The sequence below is a fragment of the Geotrypetes seraphini genome, chromosome 2 (assembly GCF_902459505.1).
Source record: "Geotrypetes seraphini chromosome 2, aGeoSer1.1, whole genome shotgun sequence".
NCBI lineage: Eukaryota > Metazoa > Chordata > Amphibia > Gymnophiona > Dermophiidae > Geotrypetes > Geotrypetes seraphini.
This window is the reverse complement of record NC_047085.1, coordinates 365965825-365993051: the sequence shown is the minus strand read 5'-3', so window position 1 is coordinate 365993051 and position 27227 is coordinate 365965825. Positions and strand designations below refer to the sequence as shown.

The 27227-nt window shown below is 43.2% G+C and overlaps 1 protein-coding gene across 4 annotated transcripts in view; it reads left to right on the top strand.

Moving 5' to 3' along the window:
• The window catches only part of NT5C3A (5'-nucleotidase, cytosolic IIIA), a 105153-nt gene that overhangs the window by 36481 nt on the left and 41445 nt on the right, over window positions 1-27227 (top strand). Inside the window, exons 2-4 of one of the 4 annotated variants that reach the window (XM_033930597.1) lie at window positions 9954-10060; window positions 16134-16213; window positions 24060-24158. In XM_033930597.1, the coding sequence (XP_033786488.1) occupies window positions 24060-24158 (99 nt within the window). In that variant the 5' untranslated portion in view covers window positions 9954-10060; window positions 16134-16213. Of the gene's footprint in view, window positions 1-8556; window positions 8575-9953; window positions 10061-16133; window positions 16214-24059; window positions 24159-27227 lie in introns of those variants that run through there. The other 3 variants (XM_033930595.1, XM_033930594.1, XM_033930596.1) reach the window with 3 other exon arrangements.

Sequence of the window (27227 nt, the reverse complement as noted above, 5' to 3'; positions counted from 1 at the left end):
TTGGAATGAACAGTTGCTGAAGAAATTCAAAGCTTTGCTCAAAGCTTAACTTTTTGTCATGCTTTTCCTGATCTTGCCCATTAGTTATGTTTAATTTTAGCCTCCTAGCAAAAGAATAAGACCCTGCTCCTGGTTTCCAAATTAATACACAGTACCATAAATGCTGTGTAAACCAACTTAAAGTTCAAGTAATGTTTTGTTTGTGGTGAATAATCAGTTTTTTGGGGACAACCTTTTCACATAATAATTTAAGAGCTCCTTTTACAAAGGTGCGCTAGGGCCTTAACGCGCGGAATAGCGCACGCTAGCCGCTACCGCCTCCTTTCAAGCAGGCGGTAGTTTTTCGGCTAGCACGTGCTAATCCGTTGCGTGCGCTAAAACTGCTAGCGCACCTTAGTAAAAGGAGCCCTAAGTCTCCACCCAGGTATATCCCACAGAGTATGTGCACCAAAGCACACTGTGGGTATTACCCCAAAACATCATTTACCCGATATTCACCCAAATTTTTTATTATCTATATAAAGTGCTGTGTGAATAGGAAACTTCAAATATTAAGAATCAAATGTCACTTGTTCCCATACTTTTGTCAAAAAGTAATAAATTCTCAACAAAATACAAAATCACAAAAAGACCGATAAACATCTAGAGATGCTCGTAGATGTCCATATCTCATCTAGGGGGTGCATTGGCTGATTGCTGTGTTCATTTCTAGATAAGTTTATTGGTCTTTTTGTGATTTTGTATTTTATTGAGAACTAGTCTTTAAGCCCGTTACATTAACGGGTGCTAGAATACTGTTCACCCTCTATGTTGCCCCTTCCATTCACTGCCCTCTCTTCTCTTTCCATCTCTCTCTCCCATATGGCCTCTCTCCATCTCCTCCTTCCTTTTGCCTTGGTCTGGCATACCTTCCTCCTTCCCTCCAAGCCATTCTCTCCCCCTCTGCTCCCTTTCCTCATTTAACTACTTCATTGGTCAGCAGCAGCATTCACAATTCATTGCTGTTGCTGGCTTCAGGTCTTTCTCTCTGGCCGGTCCTGTCTTCATGAAAACAGGAAGTAGGCAGGACTGGCCAGAGAGGAAGGCCTGAAGCCAGCAACAGCAGCGAATTGTAAACGCTGCTGCTGCCTGAAGCACCCGAGGCAGACGCTTCTCTCCCCTCCCAGCCCAACCCCCGCTGACTCTGCGACCCTCCCAGCAAGATGACTTTAATATCAAACCTCCCTCCAGCGTTGGCAGCCGCAGCACACTAAACAGGCTGCTTCGGCTTTCTTGTACCGTTGAGTCTCTCTGTCGTGTCATTGATGACATCATCAGTGACGCGGCAGAGGGACTCAACTGCAGGAAAAAGCCCGAAGCAGCCTGTTTAACGTACAGCGACTGCCAACACTGGAGGGAGGTTTGTACCGGTGCAGAAGCGATATGTCTCTCCCCCTCCAGTACCTGTGTAGCACTTTGCTGCGGCGCATCCTCCCATGGGGGGGGTGGGGGGTTGCACAGTGGGAGCCGGGTGAGAGCGGCGATCTCCAGTTGGGGGGGGAGGGGGGTGAGAGCGGCGATCTCCAGGTTGGGGGGGGGTTTGCACAGTGGGAGCCGGGTGAGAGCGGCGATCTCCAGTTGGGGGTTTTTTTTGTTGTTGTTTTAAGTTGAAAGCCGGCGCTGCAGCTCCTCTCTCAATCCTGGTGCAGTTCGAGAGAGGAGCCGGTACCATTCACAGTGAGAGGCAGGGGTGAGGAAGGCAGCCGCAGCTGTGTAATTTTTTTTATTTATTTGAAAGCCACCGCGAGCAAGTGGTGACGTAAAACCCGCGCATGCGCAATCGTGTTTTCGCGACGGATCAGGGAACACGTTTTTTTTTAGTGCGCATGCGCGGCCTACCATTTTATTATATTAGATTATTCCAATTATTCCGAAAGCATCTGAAAACCTGGCTTTTCTCCAAAACATAAAGCTATCTATTTAAAATGTAAAGCTAACTATCCTCTTCATAACCTCTAATTTTTTATTATGTCCTTCCCTCATTTATTGAATTACCTGTAAACCGTGCCGAGCTCTATCTTTATGAAGATGATGCGCTAAACGAACTTAAGATTTAGTTTAGTTTAAGAGCAGGTCTTATATTCTTTTACTAGATTGGTATTTTGACCTCCTCCATAACTTTTGAGGCTTTCTTAAGTTTTAATTTTAGCCTCCTCCATAGAGAGACTGAAATATTTTCTTTGTTGACAGTTCTTTCTCCATTTTCCTACTGTAATTATTGTGCATTGAACTTTGTTGTACTGCTTCTACCTTTACTTGGCCTTGATGGCCAATTGTTGCTGCTTGTTTTTAATGTCTTGTATGGTTTGACTTTATTCTATTTATTCACCACCATGATGGGGGGGTTTCCAATGGCGATATACCAAATTTCTTAAAATAAAACAATTTAGATTAGGATGGCAAGGATATACTTTCCTGATCAGGGAAAGTAGAGGTATTGAGAGTTTGGTTAAACCAATCCCTGTGCAGCAAAAGGGATAAGACCAGTGCAGGACGTTGGAAGTTTAAGATCCAATAGGCTGTATAGAGGAGAAGAAAAGGGCTACACACTTAGGGAGGAAGGAGAAGGCTAGAGAACAGGAAAAGATAATTTCTTACCTTCCCAAATTAGGATAAAACCGGTGTGTTTGGTGATATGTGCATCAATTCTTGAACACTCATGGTTATATTAAGTTATTGTTTAGCATGCTGATATGTCCATCGTGAATGAGTAGATCAGAATGGAAAAGGGAAAGAGAAGATTAGAAGTGGGTAGATGAGGGATATAGTAAGATAATTGATTTTTACTGCCTTTTTAATGTCGAGTAATGTAGAAAAGTGCTGATAAAGCTGGTACAAATGGGATCTGATAATCGTATTTTTTATTCAAGAGCTCTGCATGGCAACACCACAGCAAAATAAGAGCAGGGTGGTATGGGAAACACATATTTAGGAGGTCAATTAATGGGAGAGTAAAAACATTGAAACATGATGGCAGATAAAGGCCAAATGGCCCATCCAGTTTATCCATCTGCAGCATCCACTATCTCCTCCTCTCCCTAAGAGGTCCCACATGCCTGTTCCATGCTCTTTGTGAATTCAGACACAGTCTTTGTCTCTACCACCTCTACTCTGATACTATTCCATGCATCTACCATTTTTTCTGTTAAAAAAAAGTATTTCTTTAGATTAAACATGAGCCTATCACCTCTTAACTTCATTCTATGCCCCCTCACTCTAGAGTTTCCTTTCAACTGAAAGAGACTTGCCTTATGCATATTTATACCACATAAGTATTTAAGTATCTGTCATATCTTCCTTCTCCTGCCTTTCCTCCAGAGAATACATATTGAGAACTTTATCACCGTACACCTTGTGACATAACCACCAACCATTTTAATTAACTTCCTGAGTCTAGACCAACTCCATGATTCCCCATGAATAGGAGAGTAATATTGGAAGGATCCTGGAGCAAGAATAAAAATTGGATGAAAAGAAAGTTTGAAAAACATTTAGGGCTCCTTTTACGAAGGTGCGCTAGGGTTTTTAGCGCATGCACAAAATTACCGCGTGCTATAGCGCGCAGTAGCCGAAAATCTACCGCCTCCTAAAAAGGAGGCGGTAGTGGCTATCGAGCTCAGGAATTTAACGCACATTAAGGCCCTAGCGCACCTTTGTAAAAGGAGCCCTTAATTGTGCATCATGTGCATAAGAGCAATTTGCGAAAGTCAATTTACCCATTAAACGGTCCATTTGAAAACCCTGTATCTGTGGTGGTTCTTGATCTTGACAGTCACACAAACTTCTATTTTGTTTAGATTGCAGCTTCTCTTTGCCAGCTTAGGCAACCACCCAGTCCACCTAATGATTGTCAGCCCTGGTCAATCTTTAATATTGGGCTTGAGCAGCTGACAGTATAGCTCATCTTTTATGGTGTCTGTTAACTTCAGCAGTTACACTTGATAAACAAAATAGCAGGAAAAGAACCTGAAAGGAAATTTGCTTTGCTGATGCAACTTCATTTTCAGAAAAGAATCCATAAAGGTTACAGTAAGGTTTTGCTGGTTCTTCTCCAGGGGTAATCCTTGTTTACTACGTATGTTTCAGATTTCAACAACTCAGCTTTCTATAAAAAGGATTATGTTATGATGGTAAGGACATTCAGAGGTCCTAGCAAAGCTACACTTAGTATTTTTAGATCTGTTTCTTTATAGGAGTTATTCATTTTCCATTATACCGTGAATAGGATTAGAATTACTGTGGTTGCCTGATAACATACTGAAATGTCATCTTTAGTTCAGTTTTAGAAAGAGAAAAAAAATTGTTGGGCTATTTGAATATGCTGAAATTATGGGCCTGATAATCAAAACAATTTAACTGGGCAGCAAAGGTTTCTTTCCAGTTAAATTGTACTGGCTGGCCCAACCCCTAATATTCAGCACTATTTAATTGGGTAGCACCACTGAATATTAGCTCTGATTGCCATCAGTTTGTCCTGGGGTGATCCCAGATATTTGGGCACTAGATACTAAGGACTCCTTTTACAAAGGTATGCTAGCGTTTTTAGCGCACACACCGGATTAGCGCGAACTACCCGAAAAACTACTGCCTGCTCAAGAGGAGGTGGTAGCGGCTAGCGCGCGTGACAATTTTGGCCCATGGGGTAATTAAATTTGGCCCGTGAGTGAATTCCCTAATTTGGCCCACGTTGTCCCGCGAGAGAATACCCTCCTGCTTGCTCTCTGCTCAGCTGCGACAGAGGGAAGCAACCACCAGCTACCAGGAGGAGGGCTGGAAGGCTGCTGCACAGGGGGATAGGAGGGCTGGAAGGCTGCTGCACAGGGGGATGGGAGGGCTGGAAGGCTGCTGCACAGGGGGATAGGAGGGCTGGAAGGCAGTTGCATGGGAGATAGGAGGGCTAGAAGGTTGATGCACAGGGAAGGCAGTTGCACAGGGGGATAGGAGGGCTAGTAGGCTGCTGCACAGGAGGATGGGAGGGCTGGAAGGCAGTTGCACAGGGGGATAGGAGGGCTGGAAGGCAGTTGCACGGGGGATGGGAGGGCTGGAAGGAAGTTGCACAGGGGGATAGGAGGGCTGGAAGGCTGCTGCACAGGGAGATGGGAGGACTGGAAGGCAGTTGCACAGGGGGATAGGAGGACTGGAAGGCTGCTGCACAGGGGGATGGGAGGAGAAGGCTGCTGCACAGGGGGATAGGAGGGTTGGAAGGCTGTTGCACAGGGGGATGGGAGGGCTGGAAGGCAGTTGCACAGGGGGATGGGAGGGCTGGAAGGTTGCTGCACAGGGGGATAGGAGGGCTGGAAGGCTGATGCACAGGGAAGGCAGTGGAACAGGGGGATAGGAGGGCTAGTAGGCTGCTGCACAGGAGGATGGGAGGGCTGGAAGGCAGTTACACTGGGGGATAGGAGAGCTAGAAGGCTGCTGCACAGGAGGATGGGAGGGATCGAAAGCTACTGCACTTTGGGGGAGAGAGGAGAAAGGAAGAATTATTAAACATGGGGTGGAGGAGATGGAGAGATGCAACAAAGAAGTAGAAAGGGGTTAGGGAGAAATCTTGCATTTGGTGGAGGGGAGAGAGACATGCATGAAGAAGAGAGAGAAATGTTGGACATAGGGTGGAAGGCAGGGAGAGATGCATGGGAAGAAAGAAATGCTGCACATGATAATGGAGGGGAGGAAGGAAAAGATGCTGCATGGAGGAGAATAGAGAGGTTTGGCCAAGGGTACAAAGCAGGGAGAGAAAGAGAGACAGTGGGGAAAGAAATGTTGGATATGGCAGTAGAAGGGAAGGTACAGAGATGGAACATGGATGGTGAGCATGGAGAAAGAAGAAAACATAAATTGGGCAGGAGACCCTGGTAGCAAGTTAACAGACAGACAGACAACAAAAGGTAGAAAAAATAATTTTATTTGCTGTTTTGTGATTACAGTATGTCAGATTTGAAATGTGTATCCTGCCAGAGCTGGACAACAAGCATGAGCAAGGACATAACAGAGAGAGGAAAAGTCTTTTTTATTTATTTTATTTACATCACAGAGCTGGGGTTGGGTTGGAGAAGTTGTAACCCTATACTTCTACTAAGACTAAGGGGTCCTTTTATTAAGATGCGCATTTAGTGCGCGCTAAATTGGTTAGCGTAGCTTAATAAAAGGACTCCTAAGTATCTTAATAAAAAATTTGGCCTGTGACTTAGCCTTTGTTTTAGATTTCAGCCCCTTATGTGAGTGAGTTTGACACCCCTGTTTTAGAGCAAAAATCATAAAATGGCACTATTCCACTTCAGCGGATTTCATGTACTGTAGTTTGGATCCTCTCTCCAAATAGGCCACCTGGTTTACCCCCAGCCGCGTTAGCCTTTTTTAATGCTGGCTGCGGCGGTATTAGCTCCAATGCTCATAGGAATTCCATGAGCGTCAGAACTAATACCACTGCAGCTGGCAATAGAAAAGCCTATCACAGCTTTATAAAAGGAGCCCTAGGGCTAGATTCACTAAGGGCACGGATCCGATCTGTGTCCAGGGGGCTGATTCACGAATCGCCCTCATGCAAATGAGGGCGATCGGAATCATGCCCCCAACTGACTGCAGGGATCGCTGAATAGCGAGCCTGACGCATGCGCAGACCATCTGTAGATGGTCTGCGCATGCACTGGCCCTCCATGCCTGGCAGAGATTTTAGCTTTTTTTTCGCGAGCCTATGGTTTAAACCTGCGGGTTAAAACCACAGGCTTGCACTGTGGGGAAGAGAGCAGGAGATCGGGCAGAGAGCAGGGCAGCAGAAGGCAGGCAGTCGGAAAGGACCTGAGGGACTGGTCCTCAGCAGTTGCTTATTTTTGCTCGGTCAGCCCAGTCGGTGACCCTCATGTTTTTTTAGTGAATCGCTTCCTGCCTACATTTGAATGTCGTTCCCCCTCATTTCAATGCACGGATCGGAGGATGATCGGGACAGAGGTTAGTGAATTGGGTTGGAGGGAAATTGTGTCATAAAGGGGTCGCTAAGTGGTTGGAACTTGATCGGTGGGCTTAGTGAATCTAACTCTTAGTGTTTTCCAGTCATCCTCACTTTTTTATTCGAGTCTGGTAGTTTTTGTATGTCTTGTCTTGTTGAGTAGACTGTAAGCTCTATATATAAACATTTTATATTTTTATTTCTTAAATACAGTCTGTGAGCCAAAAAGCTATTGAAGTGGGGTATATTTAGTTATTGCAAGTATTTTTGTGTTCCTGGAGGGAGGGCTCTCAATCTAGGTTGTACACAGTGGTGTAGTGAGGGTGAATGTTGTCCAGGGCAGTGGCGCCCCTCCCCATCCTCTTCTCTGCCCCCTTTCCCAACCTCCCCTTCCTTGCATACCCCCCCCCCCCACTTTCTTCCCCCATACCTCTTTAATTTTCACAACACAAGCAGCATCACAAACTTGTTGCCCATATCATGTCAGCTCTCCCTCTGATGTCACTTCCTAGGCGCGGGACCAGGAAGTAATGTCAGAGAGAGCCGACGCCAACACATGCAGCAAGTTCGTGGTATTGCTTGCACCAGGAATATTAAAGAAGTAAGAGGGAAGAGAAGGGGTGCAAGTGCGCTGTAGGAGGGGTCAGGAGAGAGCGGGGGGGGGACAGGAGGATGGGTGCTGGTGCCCCCACTAAGATGGCACCCAGGGTGGACCACCCCCCTCTTTTTACTACGCCACTGGCTATACGTGAGACAATGGATAAGCTATATGGGTTGTCTGAATGTTATTTCATTTACTCAAGACATGTATGTCCTGCTTTTTCACTTTCCAAAAATGTGTCAGCTGGTGTATGCTAGTCATGTTTTTCCACAGGCAGTTTTTATAAGGCCATCAGAAGCAAAGAAGAAAGAGAGCAAGATTTTAATGAACTCTATTAAAGCAAGCAATTTGTAATACAACAGTGCAAATACCATCCTTTTTATGTGAAAAAAATCAAGTTACAGAAGTTCAAACACGTGACTGCTTTTGGACCTATGATGTGAAAATTCGCCATTCTCAACATTTTGGATCTGCAACTTTGTTATTGTTTTCCCAACGATGGTCACATATACTTGAGTCTAAACTAAAACACATAAAAAACTCAGTACTCACACCTTTCTCTCAGCTCTGTCCGTTAACCGCAGAGTGATAGTTTCTTGATAAAGCTTCAGGCTGTTTTCTAGTTGAAACAGTTCCTAATGCACTTTGAAGGACAGTGTCTTCCAGGGTTAAAAATAAGCTCAACTCTAGGGTTGAATGTTTTGAAGAAGTAAAATACTTCCCCTGTTTCCTGTGGTCAGCTGTACCTTCTTTCTGTAGCTCAGAGGGTGCTGATCAGAGGTCCTGTTTGCCCTCAGCTGATTAGCCTCACAGCCTGTATTGAAAGCATAATCTGCCTTGCTACTGGTGGGTCTCACAATGCTCTGCATATTTTAAGAGGATTAATTGGACAGGCTATATTTGGAAATGCCCCCAGCTTGTGCTATATAAGCACTTTGCAGACGAGCAGAATTTTCTTGTCTCTGCAGCCACTGTGCCAGCTTCTTTGGTAAGTCCTCTGTTCTCATGTAAATAGGACCACAAGTGGCTGGTGCGTACTTTTTCTAACCACCGATATCCATCCATGTTTAATACGATGCTTTGTGTTTTTATTTATTTTCTTATAATCTGAGAACTAGAAGGGACTAGAAAACACATTTTAAAATGTGCTTAATACTGTAGTAATTTGAAAATTACATGTGAATATAATTAAACTGGTCAGGATATTTTTGGTTGGATATACAGCAAAAGTGCAGTAACAGAAGCTGCTTTAGGATTAGGTTGTGTGTGGAGTAGAACTTTTGAAAGATTAATTGCATCACTAAAAATTCTTGTCAGAGAACTCACATTTTCATTTTCAAATACTTATTTTAGAGCTACTTTTGTCTTCTTTTTACATTCATTCATGCTGTGTCAGACTGAAGTTGATTAGTGTGTTTTAAACGCATTCTGATAAAGCTGTGTGTACCAGGGAAAACTGAAGTGGCCTTTAGGTGTTAACATAACATAAGAACATAAGCAGTGCCTCTGCCGGGTCAGACCAGAGGTCCATCCCGCCCAGCAGTCCGCCCCCGCGGCGGCCCAACAGGTCATGACCTGCCTGAATCACCAGAAGGGGCCCCCTTGCCCCCTAGGTTTCTCATCGAAGTCCTATCTTCCCATCAATGTCCTAACCCTCCGGCCTTGCACCTGCACGACCTGGTGAGCTGTCTATACTTATGCAACACCCCAGCACCTCCCTCAGTACCCCACGATCCCCTTTTCCCTCAGGAATCTGTCCAATCCCTGTTTGAATCCCTGTACTGTACTCTGCCGGATCACTTCCTCCGGGAGCGCATGCCATTTGTCCACGACCCTTTGGGTGAAGAAAAACTTCCTTGCATTTGATTTGAACCTATCTCCCTTCAGTTTCTCTGAGTGCCCCCTCGTACCTGTCATCCCTTTTAGTCTGAAGAACTATGCCCCTAAGTATTTTGAAGGTCTCTATCATATCCCCCCTGAGCCTCCTCTTTTCCAGAGAGTTAAAAAAAAAACCCTTAGATGGAGTACTGACGCTTGGAGATACAAAGGCATTAATGCTTGATAATACAGGTATATCCTATATGAAGGGGAGAAAAATGAATGGCTATCTCCATTTTCGCTTTATAAATCTCAAGGTGTTTACATATATTCTTACAACAGAAGAGCCTCATGCACAGAAAAACTAAATACCCAATGATTTTGAATCATTTTTAAAATGACCAGTTTTGGGAGGGAATAATACTTGTCTATAGATATAGATTTTAAAAAATGCAAATTGATCACTATAAGATTCTGCTGAAAACTTATAATTTAATAGCTCAGCAGACCAATTTTTTTAAGAGGTTTGCTTGGTTTTTTTGTTGGCAGCCTGTATGCAAGCTCTACATCTTTGGTCCCTGTTCCTGATCTCTGCTGTTGATCTAGAACAAATTCAAGAACTGAAGAACCAAGATTGCTCTAAGCTCAGCACACAGGTACCCTCAGAACATTAACATTATCCATTAGTGGTCCAAGATGAATGAGCAAAGCCACGGATCATATACAGTGTGAAATAAGGTCTACAATGATGAAATCTAATGGACATGCTTAATATATGACTATGCTTAGATATTTCAGTTCAGTATATCAATTCATGAAAGATGGAGTAAAACATTCCATATGAGAAACCCAGTGTTGTGATTTATCAATATTGAAATCATATGAGAAATTTTGTATTGCAGTGGCGTACCAAGCCGGGGGGGGGGGGGTGCGGTCCGCCCCGGGCGCAACCTTAGAGGGGGTGCACAGCCGGCCAGGTCCGGAAAATTCAGCGGTGAATGGCCTTGAAACAACTCCCTTTCTCCCTCCCTGCCCCTTACCTTCATGGCTGCGAGTCTAAATTACCTTCTTAAAGCAGCTGGAGCATTGAAGCTGCGTGTGGCTGCCGTAAAGGTCATCTCTGACGCAACCGGAAGTTGCATCAGAGACCTTTACAGCAGCCATATGCAACTACAATGCTCCGGCTGCTGTAAGAAGACAGTTTAGACATCGCCGGCCACAGGGCAGGTAGGTTTGTCGGACCAGGCCTGTTGTCGGAGGGGGAGGGAAGTGCCACGAAGGTAAGGTGCAGGGAGGGAGAAAGGGAGGAAAGGTGGCGTGGAGAGGAAAAGATGCTTAAGGGAAATGGGTAAAACGGAGGGGGGAGAAGGACGCTGAAAGCACATGGGGAAGACAGAGTGGGGAGAAGGACGCTGAAAGGACATGGGGAAGACAGAGGGGGGAGAAGGACGCTGAAAGGAAATGGGGAAGACAGAGGGGGGAGAAGGACGCTGAAAGGAAATGGGGAAGAGAAAGTGGGGAGAAGAGGCTGAAGGGAAATGGGGAAGAGAGAGTGGGGAGAAGACGCTGGCAGGGAAGAAGACAGATGCCAGACTATGGGGGGAGCAGAGGGAAGAAGATGGGTGCCAGACCAATTTGGAATGGGGAAGAAAGGGAGAGGCACAGTAACAGAGCAAATGGAAGACGCAGAGAGAAGAGAGACAGTGGATGGAAGGAATTGAATGAGAAGATGAGGAAAGCAGAAACCAGACAACAAAGGTAGAAAAAAAATTATATTTTTCTTTTTTTTTTTTTGCTTCAGGATAAAGTAGTATATTAGTTGTGTTGATAAAAATTTATCAACACAACTAATGTTCAGCCCTGCCAGCTGAACATCTTTCTCCAGTTCTGCAGCCAGAACTTTGATTTATAAGGAAAGAATAAGCTAATATTGCTGAGGCTTATATGGATGCTGCGGGTACGGTGACAGGGCGGTGAATGGGATGGTGGTGAAGGGGATGGTGCAGTGACGGGGAAGAAAGATGGGCCTGTGGTGGATGAAGAGATTGAGAGAAGGGGGCAGATGATGGAAGTGGAGAGAAGGGGGAAGGGAGAAGGGACAGATGATGAAAGTGGGGGAGAGAGAAGAGGGCAGATGATGGAGGGAAAAGGATTGAGTTAGGGAAATACTGGAGGGGGTGAGGGAAAAAGGTGGTGAGCTGTAGGTAGACAGCAAAAAAGGAAATTGATGAGAGGATAGTAAGAACGTAATCTAGATGGATGCAGAAAATAAATTGAAAAGGAAAATGAGGGAAGAAAGGGATTGCAGAAGAGAGGTGTGGGAGAAGGAAGGAGAGGAGAGAGATGCCAGACCAATGGGGGTGAAAGGAGAGATGGAAGGGGGAGGCATACAGTTTCTGGAAGGGGCATAGAAGGAGAGAAGATGCCATATAGGGGCAGAGAGATGGCAGACAGTAGATGGAAGGAAGAGAGTAACAAGAAGATGAGGAAAGCAGAAACCAGAGAAGACAAAGGTAGAACAAAAATTTTCTATTTATTTATTGCTTTTGGAGACATGTGTCACTGTTTCTGTGGTGTTGCATTGTATGCAGAGTCCAGCTTCTTGCTGGTTCAATTTAACCTTTGTCTATGTATTTCTATTTTATCCCCCTCCCCCCCCCCCCCATTTACAAAACTGTGGAGCATTTTTTAGCGCTAGCCGTGGTGGTAGCAGCTCTGATGCTCAGAATTCTATGAGCGTCAGAGCTGTTACCACCATGGCTAAAATCCACACTATAGTTTTATAAAAGGGGGAGGGGTTAGTTTGGGATGACATATTCCATACTACGTGAAGGTGTTTTCTGTGTTCTGTGTGTTCGAAAGACATGGTTTTCTGTTAGGATTGACGGTGTAGGATTGATCTGTACTTGTTTAGTTTTACACTGGGTGTATTGATGTTGTACTGCTCACTGCAGTATGTACGATGCTGCCTTTTCCTAGGTACTCATGTGTGACGTGTGGCTTGTTACTAAAAATCATGCTTTTCGTACAGATGGGGGGGGGTGCCAAAAAATGATGGGCCCCGGGTGTTGTGCTAGGTACACCACTGTTGTATTATGATCTATCAATATTGGAACTTGTGTGACTTGGCTGGAAAAACCTATCCAAGTCGAGTAATGTTATTTTAAAATATAAAACCCTCAGAGTCCTGCGCTGTTCAGTGTAATCACTGAGTCAGCTAATGGCAGGTGAGCAGTTATCTTTCATTGGGTATTCATATTTTTTATTTTACTTTAACGTTTTTTATGTTTTTTAATACCTTTTTTAATTATTTTTTTAATTTTTTAATAATCTCTTTAAGCGTTCTTTTGTCTATATTGTATGCAACTTAGCAACTAAAATGACTAGCGACACTTCTCTTTGGTTGGTCGCTTGTGTATCAGGGACACTCAGCCGGTACACAAAGAATCCGACAGGACCCGTTTCGCCGGTTAAGGCTTTATCAAGGGTCAGGTTATTCAGGTGAGCACAGCTAGACCCGTGCTTAACAGGTCAAAGATAAGTGTTGCTAGTCATTTTAGTTGCCAGTCCAGGTTTTAGAACCTCAACAGCCAGCCAATCCACAAGATCAGGATGCAAAAAAACAGTAGATCAGAATAGAGGTCCAAAACTTCAATTCAAAATGTATTCACCATATAAAATCATAAATACATAAATAAAAGCCTGATACAGCCATGTTTCGCAGTTGTAAGGAAGAAGAGAGATGCTATTGCCAGTAGGTGATACCTATTGAATAACACCTTTTGGTTTTTACAGAGTCTGATGCAGCCCTTATGAGGGTGAAATATGGGCATGTCGTCAGGCTTTTAATTATTTATGTATTTTTTTATTTTATGGGGTAAATTAAAACTGTTTGGGGTTTGTTTGTTTTTTATCAGTCCAGGTTTTATACTTAGGATTATAAATGCCATATGGCCTTGAAAGATGTTTTTGCCCTTGAAGTAAGCACTGTAGGTCCCATAATGCACCAAATTGCAGCTGAGAGAAGTCCAGGCATAGCCTAGAACAGGGATGTCCACACTTTTTGGGCTTGCGAGCTACTTTTAAAATGACCAAGTCAAAATGATCTACCAACAATAAAATTAAAAAAAAAAACACAAAGCACACTGTACGCATAGAATATGTTAATCATCATTCCTATTCCAGGGTTTTTCAAAGAGGTCAAAGCAGATGACTATGCACTGTCATCTCACTAACAACCATACAAAAACAAACAAATACCCCCCTCCCTTTTTACTAAACCACGATAGCAGTTTTTAGCGCAGGGAGCTGCGCTGAATGCCCAGCGCTGCTCTCGACGCTCATAGGCTCCCTGCGCTAAAAACCTCTATTGCGGTTTAGTAAAAGGGGACCACAGTGTAAAACATAGACAGCAGATATAAATTCAGATACATTTTGATCACTAAATTTAAAATAAAATCATTTTTCCTACCTTGTCTGGTGATTTCATGAGTCTCTGGTTGCACTTTCTTCTTCTGACTGTGCATCCAATCTTTCTTCCCTTCTTTTAGTCTGTATGCTTCCTCTCCTCCTGACCTCATTCCCCCCCCCAACGTTTTCTTCCTCTCTCCCTGCCCCCTTTCTTTTTTTCTGTTTCTCTTCTTTCCTTCTGTCTCCCTGCCTGCCCTCTTTCTCCCTCCCTCCCTGCCCTCCCCCAAGCCACTGCCACTGCCATCGGATAACAGGCCGCCGGCCAGGCTCTCCCTGCTTCGGGCCTACCAGCATTCCTCTCCCCGACGTCAATTCTGCCGTTGGAGAGGAAGTTCCACTGGCAAGAACTTCCTCTCCGACGGCAGAATTGACGTCGGAGAGAGGAAGGCTGATCGGCCCAAGATCGACCTATTGGAAGAAATGCTGCCGGGTCCTGCCTTTGAGGAAACAGAAAGTAGGCAGGACCTGGCAGCAAGAAGAGCAAATCGCAAGCTTCACTGACCTGTCTCCCGCTTTAGCCCGCGAACGGGGCTCTAACATGTGCGTGCCGGCTTCCCTTCTCTCCCCCCCCCCCCCCCCGACATAACTTCCAGTTTCAGAGGGAAGAGAAGGGAAGCCGGTACAAGCACACGTTAGCCCCCGGAGCATAAGTTCTTTAAGCCGGTTTTTTTTTTTATGTTGAGCAGCGGCGGCAGCAGCAGAATTCAGGAGCGGGCTGGTCAGGAGGGGAAAAAAAGAGAAGGGAAGGGAACCCACTCTGCGATCGACTGGGGTCACTTGAGCGAGCGACCTGTCGATCGCGATCGACGTATTGGGCACCCCTGGCCTAGAATATCCTACTGAGATTGGGGAACTTGGCTGTTTTGTGAAAATCAGTTTACCTGGTGAGAGAGGTGATTGACAGGAGAGAAGAGTAAGAAAGCATTGGATCAATAAATATAACATGTAGAGAGAGGATTCATGCAAGGATACCAGGGATGGAAAATAAAAGGGAGTAGTGAGGGGGAGTTTGTGAAACAGAAATGAGACTATAGTGTCGAAAAGAAATGCCCATGAAGCTTTTTTTCAGTTAGTCTTCAGTGAAAGAAAAACTAGGAATTCTTTATATGCAGAACCATTGCAGTAAAGTGATTATGGGTGATATTCAGACTGTGACAGCATTTTTGAAACCCTGAATCCAGTTGGCAGATTTGAAACCAGATTATTCATCACCAGGCTAAATTTGGATTTTGCTCTGAATATCTGGTAAATCGATGACCAATGGAAGCTATCGGGTCTGGCCAATATTCAGCGCTGGTACCCTCCTAATTATCAAACAAGTTAGAGAAGTCTTTTTTTTTAATTTTGAAATTTCAGATAATGTTTACAAAGAAACATAACAGGATATGGAAACATAACAAATCATTTTACATAATTATTGTCATTACAAAATCAGAAATTCCATCTAGCCCTCATTAAAAGGAGAGGTGTACCATTTTATTACAGAAATCTTTTCAAAGGAAGAAAGCATCTTCCTTCTATATAAGCATCTTTTTCAAATCAGGCTCCTCAATTTGAAAATAGCTATCACAACCAATAAAATATATAATCCCCCATTATTTTTGATCAAGAAATTGTATTAACTGAGCTGGATCCCAAAAAATATAATCTATACTTTGAAAAGTCCCCAAACATTTGCAAGGAAACTTCAGAAAAAATGTGGCACCCAGTTCCACAACTCGAGATTTCAAGGCTAAAAAGTCCTTCCTTCTGAGTTGGGTCGATCTTGCCACATCAGGGAACATCTGAACCTTAGCTCCACAAAATAAAGCATTTTTAGAGAAGTCTTTTTATCTTGCCTAACTTGCCCAGATAATTATCCGGGCACCAGTAGTGAATATCAACAATGCCTGGATAACTTCCACCTCTGCTCCTGGTCTGCCCCAGCACCAACTGGAGAGTGCTGGTTAGGTGCCACTGAATATTACTGCCCGACCCAGTTAAATCATGCTTAGAGTATCGACCCCCATTAATTATACTAAAAATTGCTTTGCATTTTTCAACTATTTTATATTGCTCCCTGGAATAATGCATCTGGTAGAACTCAATATCTAACTGGTTTAAGTTTTTGAAAGACTAAAAGCAAGTTTGATAGGTAGCACCACATTAAGATCCCAATGTTACAGTGCATCATAATGTTCTTGAATTGCCTTTGTTGTTGAGTTCTTGCCACTTGAGTACTTGCAAGCTTCTTACTACAGTATTTTTGTTTATTTTCAGGTCCCAAAATACTACTACTACTACTATTAATTATTTCTATAGCGCTACCAGACGCACACAGCGCTGCACAGTCACAAAGAGTAAGAAAACAGTCCTGGCTCGAAAGAGCTTACAATCTAAACAAATGACTCAATTAATGATACTTTGAGGACATTACATAAGCTAAATTTTGGTAAAATTTCAAATACATTTCTGCATTATTTATAATGTAATAATAATGCATCTGAAAGTACAGACCTTAATACAAAGTAAATGAATGCAAAAAGAAAGCCTGGATGTCTTACTACATGTACCTCTGCACCACTGAGGATCTGAATAATTGAGAGAATGACTGATGTGCTCCACCAACACCTCTGAAGTGATCATGATGAATTCCTTGACTGCCAATTGCAATAATGCGCAAGTTCCTACAGCAGAGTCCAGACTTGTTTTATCAAGAACATTATTCAGTGTTGGTACAGTCCATTGTGCTTGCCCAGCTGGATTATTGTAATTCTGTTTATACGGGCATCAAGCAGGGTAGTCTAAATCAACTACAGTTAATACAAAATACGGCAGCTAAACTTATTTTCGGGAAAAGAAAGTACAACCATGTCTCTCCTTTGTTGAAAAAGTTTCACTGGCTTCCAGTTCGTTTTAGGATCCAGTTTAACCTTTTCCTATCGTGTGTCCCGGATGACAGGACATTCCAAAAAATATCGTTGCCATCGTATGTCCCATGGCATGGGACATACAGTACACCTTCTACCTATCATTTGTCCCATCTATTGGGCCATTGTGTTTCAATAGCCGTAAATGATAACGGTCAATAATACAAAACTTTGCTAAAATAATTACAATTGGAACCAGCGTAAAGTAAAATTTATTACGATAGGAAAAGGTTAAGCTTCTTTATGGAATATTTGACCCTTTAGTTCCCTTATACTGCAATACTACTAGATCTTGCCACTTGAGGATTACGCAGAAATATAAACTATTGTTCTCCTCTTTTAGAAGAATTAAATCTGTTGGGAAACTTAGCCAATCTCTTGTGTTCAAAATGGTAGAAACTTGGAACAAACTCCCTGACTGTAAGATTGATAGGTCAGCTACAACAATTTCGTAAAGCCCTAAAAACTTTTGTTGTTTACACAATATCTTAATGGTTTACCTACTGAAATGATGAATTGATAGCATTTTCACATTCACTTTCTCAGGTTCGCATTCTTTTATGTATTCTGGTCTTAATTATTTGTGAACTGAGTCGAGCTCTGTTAGGAGATGACCCAGTATATAAACCGAAGACTAGACTAGACTTGATCCCTAAAGCCAGCTCTGAAGAGTGGCAGCTGTTCAATAACCTCAGGACAATATTAATTGACATTCATTTTTCTTGATTTTCTTTTTGTATTTAATATTGTATTAATGTCCATGCTTTCAGATGTTTTAGTGTTTATTACTATATCTTATTAATGCAGGAACATATTTAGGGAAGATTCCCAGTGTAAGCCATACTTAACATAGAAACATGATGGCAGATAAAGGTCAAATGGCCCATCTAGTCTTCCCATTCGCTAACTCTTTCTCTCTCTGAGAGATCCCACGTGCCTAGCCCAGGCCCTCTTGAATTCACAGTCTCTGTCTCTACCACCTCTTCCAGGAGACTTTTCCATGCATCTACCATCCTTTCTGTAAAAAAGTATTTCCTTAGATTACTTTGGAGCCTATCACCTCTTAACTTCATCCTATGCCCTTTCATTGCAGAGTTTCCTTTCAAATGAAAGAGACTCAACTCATGCACATTTACATTATGTAGGTATTTAAATGTCTATCATATCTTCCCTCTCCCGCCTTTCCTCCAAAGTATACTGATTGAGATCTTTAAGTCTGTCCCCCTATGCCTTATGATGAAGACCACACACCATTTTAGTAGCCTTCCATCCTTTTTACATCTTTTTGAAGGTGCGGCCTCCAGAATTGTACACAATATTCTAAATGAGGTCTCACCAAAGTCTTATACAGGGGCATCAATACCTCTTTTTTTCTACTGGCCATACCTCTCCCTATGTAACCTAGCATCCTTCTAGCTTTCGCCGTCACCTTTTCGACCTGTTTGGACACCTTAAGATCATCACATACAATCACACCCAAGTCTCGCTCTTCTGTTGTGTACATAAGTTCTTCACCCCCCTAAAATTTACCATTCCCTCAGGTTTTTGCAGTCCAAATGCATGACTTTGCATTTCTTAGCATTAACTTTTAGCTGCCAAATTTCAGACCATTCTTCAAGCTTTGCCATGTTATTCACACCATCTGGTGTGTCTACTCTATTACAGATTTTGGTATCCGCAAAGAGGCAACTCTTACCCGACAATCCTTCAGCAATATCGTTTATAAAAATGTTAAAAAGAACAGGCCCAAGAATAGAACCTTGAGGCACACCACTGGTAACATCCCTTTCCTCAGAGCGATCTCCATTGATCACTACCCTCTGTTACCTTCCACTCAACCAGTTTTTAACCCATTCCATCACTTTGGGACACATCCCAAGGGCACTCAGTTTATTTATTAGACGTCTGTGTGGAACACTGTCAAAGGCTTTTTCTAAAATCTAAATACACCACATCGAGCGCACATCCTCTATCCAATTCTCTGGTCACCCAGTCAAAGAAATTGATCAGATTTGTCTGACAAGACCTACCTCTAGTGAATCCATGTTGCCTCTGATCCTATAATCCACAGGATTCCAGAACCTTGACCATTCTCTGTTTTAAAATGTTTCCATTAATTTGCTTACCACAGAAGTCAGACTTACCGGCCTGTAATTCCCTACTTCTTCCTTACTTCTATTGAAATGTTTGCAGCCTGAATTAGTGTGCAAGTTATTATGTTGTTTAATGTACATACTCTCACCAAGATATATATCAAGCTCAAAATATACCTAAAACTCCTCACCTCTAATGTATAATCTCTAGCTCCTCAGAAGTACCACCTGGGCTCAAAAGCTTTCACAGCCCTAAGCTTTATGTACTACCTCCTCACTGGAGCCGCTATCAATTTTTACTCAAACTTTATTTTTTAATTTTTATTTAACAACCCTTCTAGCATATTTCAAGGGTACTTAGCTTTTAATTGTGGTCTTCTTTTGAGGGAAATAGGAGCCCCATTGTTTCCTATGGGAAAGTAGGGTGGGGGGAGTGCCATCTAAAAATGATTTTAGTAGTTTCTGGTTATAGGGTTCAGGTCTCCCACTTCCTAAACCCCTATTTCAGCATTTTTTATTTTTTCAGATTGTCTCCAAGGGCCATTTTTGATACAAATTTATTGGCGGTAGCCTTCTTGGATGTTATCAATCTTTGTTTCAACTTCTATTTTCTGCTTCATAACCCCTCGGTTTTGTAAAACATCATCAGGGATGGACTCCTCAGCCTCCAATCAGATGAATTCATGTGTGGACTATGCCAGACTACTGGAAGAGGAGCATCCATGTACCGTGTGCTGCAGCAAGCATGAGGAGGGGCAGGAGCTTCGGGCTTCACCTCCTCCAGATACTCTAGGGCTGGGGAACCAATGTGTGTGCGGGAAATGGGCAGAAAATCCTGCCTGTATTTGGTGATGGCTTGAAACGCAAGCATGCCGAGTCTGAGGACCCCTTGCAGGCCTTGTCTGGGGTCTGGAAGGAGTCGGCTTCAGCCCCTGTGTTTGGCTTTTCCCCAGAATTTATCCAGCAGATGTGGAGAGCATATCTTATCCTTGGCGGAGGTCACTACCCAGACCCCCAGTGCCCATGTTCCTACAAACCCAGACTGCCTTAGTTGGCACACTGATGCTATGCCTCTTTTGTCACCAGATGCTGCTTCCACCCTGATTGACATTGATTCCCTTTGCAGGACAGTTAAGCAGGATGCCTCAGGGTGCTCTGATTCAGGTGATGACCCCTCCATACACCAGCTATTTAAATCGGATTCAGTGTACCATTTAATTACTGATGACATGAAAGAACTGAAGTTGGAAGGTCAGCCCTCCACGTCTCAATGTATAGTCATGAGCCACTCTTATGCTCTGACATCTTTTTTTTCCTGTTCATCCAGATCTCATTGCTCTGGTTACAGAAGAGTGGGAGACTCCAGAGAGTTATTTCAAATTGACTAAAGCTACGGCTAAGCTTTATCTATGGCGTCAGAATTTCAGCAGCTGTTTGTGCAGCCAAAGGTGGATTCAGCAGTGGCTCAGATTACCAAGCATACAGCCCTCCTATGATCGCAGGGTGGATATGGTCTTAAAGAAGCTTTTTGAAGTGGCTACTTCAGGCATTAAGGCTGCAGCAGCTGTCTCGTTCGTGGCAGGTATCTGTCACATGAGATTGCGATGAGAACCTTCAGTGGAGGAGGAAAGCTCCCCTTCAAGGGACAAATGCTTTTTTGGCAGAGGGCTGGATGACCTCATGACTAGCATGGCAGACTACCGTCCTCTTTCATGGTTGGCAAGCTTTGCCATCCTCCTGAGGGGGGGGGAAGTCACTGTAATTTTTGTCCCTCAAGCAAGTTTCATTAGAATTCCACAAGCTCATCTGCCCAGAGATAGAGTTATGCCTAAGGGTATAGACAATGCTATAGCAACCCCACATGCCAACAGACTGCGGGTTCTTGCACCAACCCCTCTTCCAAAAAGTCCCAATGATGCCAGATCTTCAGCTGCACCTCCTCGCATTGGGGGCCGGTTGTTGGAGTTTTGTCAGAAATGGGAACGGATCTCCTCGAACCAATGGGTACTGGACATCAAATGGGGAGGTACACAGAATAGACTTCTTTATTTCTGGATTCTCCAGCTGGAAGGCTGGAAAAGGAATCAAAGGTCTGAGTGACACTGCAGCGGCTCTTGGGCATTCAAGCCATGGAACCAGTTCCCAAAAGCAAATTGGGCTCTGGGAGATAGTCCTTATACTTTATCGTGCCAAAGAAAGGTTCAGAGGACTGGAGAACCATTCTGGATCTCAAGGCAATACCTTTCTGAAGATTCCACGCTTTCAAATGGAAATGGTGCATTCGATCATTGCAGCAATGGCTCCAGGGAAATTTCTAGGATCTCTGAATCTGACAGCAGCTTATCTTCATATTCCTATCTTCCAGGGCACCAGAAGTATCTTAGATTTCATGTTCTCCAGCAGCATTTCTAATTTGCAGCACTCCTTTTTGGATTGGCGATGGTCCCCATGCACCTTCACTAAAGTGATTGTGGTAGTGGTGGTGTACCTCTGCAGAATGGGGATCCAGGTTCATCCCTATCTGGACGACTGGCTGATCAGGGCTCTGTACCAACTGGAGTACAAGCAGGCAGTGGACACTGTGGTGTATCTTCTGCAGCACCTGTGCTGGATTGTCAATTTCAGGCAGAGCCAGATTATGCCATCTCAAACATTGGAATATCTCGGAGGCCTGTTCAACACAGCACAGGGTCATGTTTTTCTTCCCGAGCAACACAAACAGAAGCTCCAGAAACAGATCTTGTCTGTCTTCAGTGGGACAAGAAGCTCAAGCTCCCTCTTCATTGCAACCGTCTTAGTCAGGGGCTGGTTCTTATGGAGAACCCCCCAGCGCTTTGGTCTAAGAAGCCCTCTACTATGGCGACTTACGCCAAGACTTGGAAGGCTTTCCAGCAGTGGTGTGCCAGGGACCAGGTGGAGCCATTGTGTGCTCCTATTTCAGAGGTCTTAGCCTCCCTAAAGGTTTAAACTGTTTATTGAATAGATATATAAACATACATTTATGAACTATTATGTTCAAATCTGTTTTTATTGTGAGTGAAGACAGAAAATATAACCAGCAGAATCCAGAATAAACAACAAGTAGTCAACAAGTCACAACTGTACAAAGAAAATGCAACCTATCCATACCTACCCAAGCCCACCCCATCAAAGCAAACCCCTCCCCCCTCCCCCTACTCATTGAAGGCGACCAGAAGGTCTCGGACACACCAGAGGCCCAGACTCTTTTAGCCCCTGGATCATCTAAAAGGTTTGTCTCAAAAAAAAAAAAAAACTTAGAGAAAAATAAAGATGATTGCAGTATCTGGTTCCGAGCTAGAGCTCAGTATCCCACAGACTTCCTAAGAAATAGTATTCAAAATGAGGCTGCATCTTCACGGGGATAAAGAATTTAAATAAGCACCCCAAATGATCAAAAAGTGACTACATCTGCGCGGGCCTCCCACAGGGCCAAATTATGTACCAAAGATCTCCATCCCCAAAAGGATGGCAGTTCGGGCACAGTCCAAGATTGTAAGATACATTTACGAGCAAGGAGAAACATAGAAACATAGAAAGATGACGGCAGATAAGGGCCATATAGCCCATAAAGTCTGCCCACACTATTTACCCACCCTCTTAAGTCTTCTGACCCCTTAAGTATAATTGTAATTATACTGTCACTCTACTGACCCGCTCATTCAAGTCCTAGTGACCCTGTCCCTTGGCATGACCCCGTAGGGATCCCACATGGGTATCCCATTTGTTCTTGAAGTCTGGGATGCTGCGTGCCTCGACCACCTGCACTGGAAGCTTGTTCCAATGCTCGATCACCTTACGACATCAGAGGGGACCCCCTTTAGGTAAATCTCGGAAAGCTCCCAGGAAGTCCAAGACCAATTGTTCCACTGTACCCGAGATGGTTCAAGGGAAAAGGCGTTGGATATAATTCATTATAGATGCCCAAAGGGAACGCATAGTTCAACAGTCCCAAAAAGAATGAACAAAAGTATTAGGGTCCCTGCCACACTTCAGAGAGGGGAGAGAACGCCCCCAATTTTATGTAACTGCACTTGGGTATAATAAGCCCTATAGAGCACTCGAGCATAACACTCCCAAAATAGCACTCCCGTTATCAACCGAGGGATCCCGCTCACGGCACCCAAAATGTTCCACCGACTAAGGTCTTTATGTAGCTCCTGTCCCCACTTTACTTGTAGCCTCTGGTAATGTTTAGGGGTGACATAGGGCTTTATGTAACGCTGATACTGAGGTGTGAGAGCCCGTCACCCCTGCAAAGAAAACCTGAAGACTCTTCCCTATAGGTTGCACAATCTTCTCCGGAGGGAGAGAAAGAATGTAATGCTTAGCCTGACAATAGGCAAAAGTATCCCCCCTACAGCAGCCTAACTGATCACCAGACTCATTGAGAGGTTTCAGACAGCCCTTCAGAGTCAGCATATGTTCCACTGATTGGATCCCTCATTGAGCCCAGTCTAAGAAAGTGGGATTATCTCACTTCAATAGTGTTTATCTATGCCCTTTTTCAAAATTCGAATTGAATTATGGCAGCAATGTGTAGTATTATGTTGTCTCTAAAGATATCAGTAGTCACATGATTTCTAAAGCCACCATGTGGCCTTCAGAAGAATCATAAAGCTTTTATGCAGACATTTTTCATGTGAAGTATGTGTACATTCTTTGGCCCCTCTATATTTGGTCTTTTTGCTAGTGTTATGCAGTCAACAAAATTGTAAGTTTTATGTTGAATTATACCTGCAGTACACCATCTTGGGTGAATTTCTTCATAAAGGTGGTTAATATATCTCAATAAATAAATAATAAATGTGATTATTTCTTGGGACTACAGTTCATACCATTTCTATAATTTGAAGGAAATGTGGCTGTCTTGCTAAATATTCTGTTAAGCCTTTTTGATGTAAAGGGTCTTTCTTAGTACCTTACGCTGGCTTTTACAAAGCTGCGATAGAGGTTTCTACCGTGGGTCGGCAAGGTAAATGCTCTGATACTCATAGAAGTCCTAAGAGCATTGCAGCATTTACCTCACCGGCTCATGGTGGAAACTTGTACTGCAGCTTTGTAAAATGAGCCCTTAGATTTTTCATGTGCACTAGCTTTTGTTTGACATTTTGGTAGATAGGTGAATATGACTTAAATTTAAAAATTTTTTTCCTCTCAATTAGATGCCTGAGTTTCAGAAGAAAACAGTCCATATCAAGGACTCTAAAAGAGTAGAAGAAATGATGTGTGGTCTTATCAAAGGTGGTGCTAAAAAACTTCAGGTATTCTGTTCTTTAGGATTTATAAACTGCTATATCTCAGTAGTTCAGAGTGGTATACAGCAATATCATTTCTAGTGCAATGTGTCTAGTGGTCCTGAAACATAGGGTTTTGAATCTGATCTAGCAAATTGCTTGCAGAAAACTGTCAATCATCTTTTCAACTCCACTTCCTTTCCAAAGAGCTGTTCCCCCCCCCCCCCCCGCCTAGTTTGTTTTCTACAAGCGAGTTGCTCAGAAGTGTTTCTGCTCTGTAGTTTTAATATTTTCAAGTATTTTTTCTAGGTATTCAATTGGAGGCTCAATGCCCAGAGGTCTCCATTTGTTGGGACCTCTGCCTGGGAGAAGACACAGATGTATTTATTAATGACCTAGAAACCGGGATGAAGTACGAAATTATAAAATTCGCAGATGACACAAAACTTTTTACTGGGGTTGGGACTAAGGAGGGCTGTGAAGATTTACAAAGGGACCTGAAAAAACTGGGAGAGTGGGCGAATAAATGGCAGATGAACTTTAATGTAGAAAAATGTAAGGTCTTGCATGTAGGAAACAGAAACCCGATGTACAGCTATACGATGGGAGGGCTAGTAATGGGTGAAAGTAGCCTAGAATAGGACTTGAGGGTACTGGTGGACAAAACAATGAAGTTGTCGGCACAGTGCACAGCGGCCTCTAAGAAGGCGAACAAAATGCTAAGTATTATCAGAAGCGTATCACAACCAGAACGAAGGACGTTATCCTGCCGTTGTATCGGGCGATGGTGCGCCCGTATCTGGAGTACTGCGTCCAGTATTGGTCGCCATACCTTAAGAAGGATATGGCATACTCGAGAGGGTTCAGAGGAGAGCAATGCAACTGATAAAAGGTATAGAAAACCTTTCATATGCTAAAAGATTAGAGAAACTGGAGCTCTTTTCCCTGGAGAAGCGGAGTCTTAGAGGGGACATGATAGAGACTTACAAGATCATGAAGAGCATAGAGAAAGTGGAGAGGGACAGATTCTACAAACTTTCGAAAGCTACAAGAACGAGAGGGCATTTGGAAAAATTAAGAGGGGACAGATTCAGAACCAATGCTAGGAAGTTCTTCACCCAAAGGGTGGTGGACACCTGGAATGTGCTTCCAGAGGGTGTGATAGGACAGAGTACGCTATTGGGTTTCAAGAAGGGATTGGATGATTTCCTGAAGGAAAAGGGGATCGACGGGTATAGATAGAGGATTACTATAAAGGTCCTGGACCTGATGGGCCGCCACATGAGCGGACTGCTGGGCACGATGGACCCCTGGTTTGACCCAGCAGAGGCATTGCTTATGTTCTTATGTTCTCATTACCATACTTAGGTCATAACGGAGAGAGGATCTTTAATGACAAGAACAGGGCAATGTTTGTTCAGTACTAAGAAAAACACATCTTGTTTGAGGTGAACTCTTTATTTCATGGCAATACAGTTTTACTTTGAATAGATACAAACTGTAGCAGTCGTTCTTAATCATGGAAATCTATTTTGCAAAATAGAGGCTACTGTGATAGACCATTATACTTAGGTGTTCCAAACCAATTTTGTCTGCCAGAGCTCTGGAACTCAGGCAAATAATTCCCAATGAAATACATCAGATTTGGCATGCTGTGTGACTTTGAACATAAGTTGCAATGTTACGACAAAGATAGTTTTCTGTGGCCATTCAGCCAGACCAACAGCAATCAGACTAACTGTGGAAGTAACACATTAGACCTATGGAGGCGTAGAATTGGATTTTCCATTTCTACAACAATTCAGTGGCTAAGCACAAATCTTACTGATGACTTTTTTTTTTTCATTAATCACCTATTCAAACTAGCTCTGCTACAGGATGGCTCCCTTTTCAAGAATATTGATAGTGCTGTTCCCCTTCCCTCCCCACCATCGTTGTTGTCATCAAGGGTTGAAGCCATTCTTTCCTGCAGTTCCCTTACATTGGGATAAGAGGCCAACTTGTAATCACATATGATCAGGGGGTTTTCTGGCAAAAGTAATAATGGTGGCCCAGAAGGTTCAGGAGCAGGAGAGTTTGCAGGTTATGTAGAAGTAAGCACTTACCTTGGCTTACAGCAGGCAGAAGAGAGGCTTGACGTACTGTACTTGCTTTCTTGTCCTTCTGCAGTATTAGATCGACCTGCACCATGTTCATTTTGGATACGTGTTGCCCCAACATGGTGTGCAGAGTATGAGGAGGGGGAAATTTATCTTTAAAAGTCTGAATTTAATTGTTGTAGAATATCTGTTGGTGTTAATACATATTTTAAAGCATTAACTACTGTCTTTTAAGAAAATTACTAAGAGCAATTGAATTTCTTTGAAATATCAGACCTGTTCTGCAAGTTAGAAACTAGGGTAAAAAGTTTAAATATGATGGTACACAGCTGCTCTATGTATATTTCTATTTTGATGATGAGTTTGAGGGATTATTGTATAGTTTAGAAATTCAATTTAATTTGAGTTGCCTCATTGCCTTGTAGCTGGTTTCTGTTCTGCCCTGAAGGGTTTGACTTGGCTTTAGCTGATGGAGTTGAAAAATGCTGGTAATCTTGCAGAGTTCTCATTCAAAATGCCCCTCACACACTTTCCCCCTTCCCCCTCCCCCGGGAAAAATTTAAGCCATTGCAAACAGTAACACTACCAATATGAATCAAGGTTCATATGCATGGAATTCTAAAGAGGGCAATAGCACATGGCATTGCAATGACTGTTATAGATGGAGGAAAGGGGAAATAAAGTGGATTCAGATGACAGCAGATGAAGTCAAATGGTACCTTAATAACAGCAGGAGTAGGTGTTAACTTGAGTTGAAAGCAGAATAAGCAAAATAAAGTAAACAGCAATTTATATGAATGGAACACATTAGTTGGTAAGGTAAATGTATGCATTATATATACTTCTAAAATTAGGATATACAGTAATCTAAATCGTGACAAATACCATATATACTCGAATATAAACCGAGATTTTTTGGCCCAAAAAATGGGGGTCTTGGCTTATATTCAGGACATCGCCCACCCGCCCCTCTCCCGGACTTGTTGCAGGCCTCCGA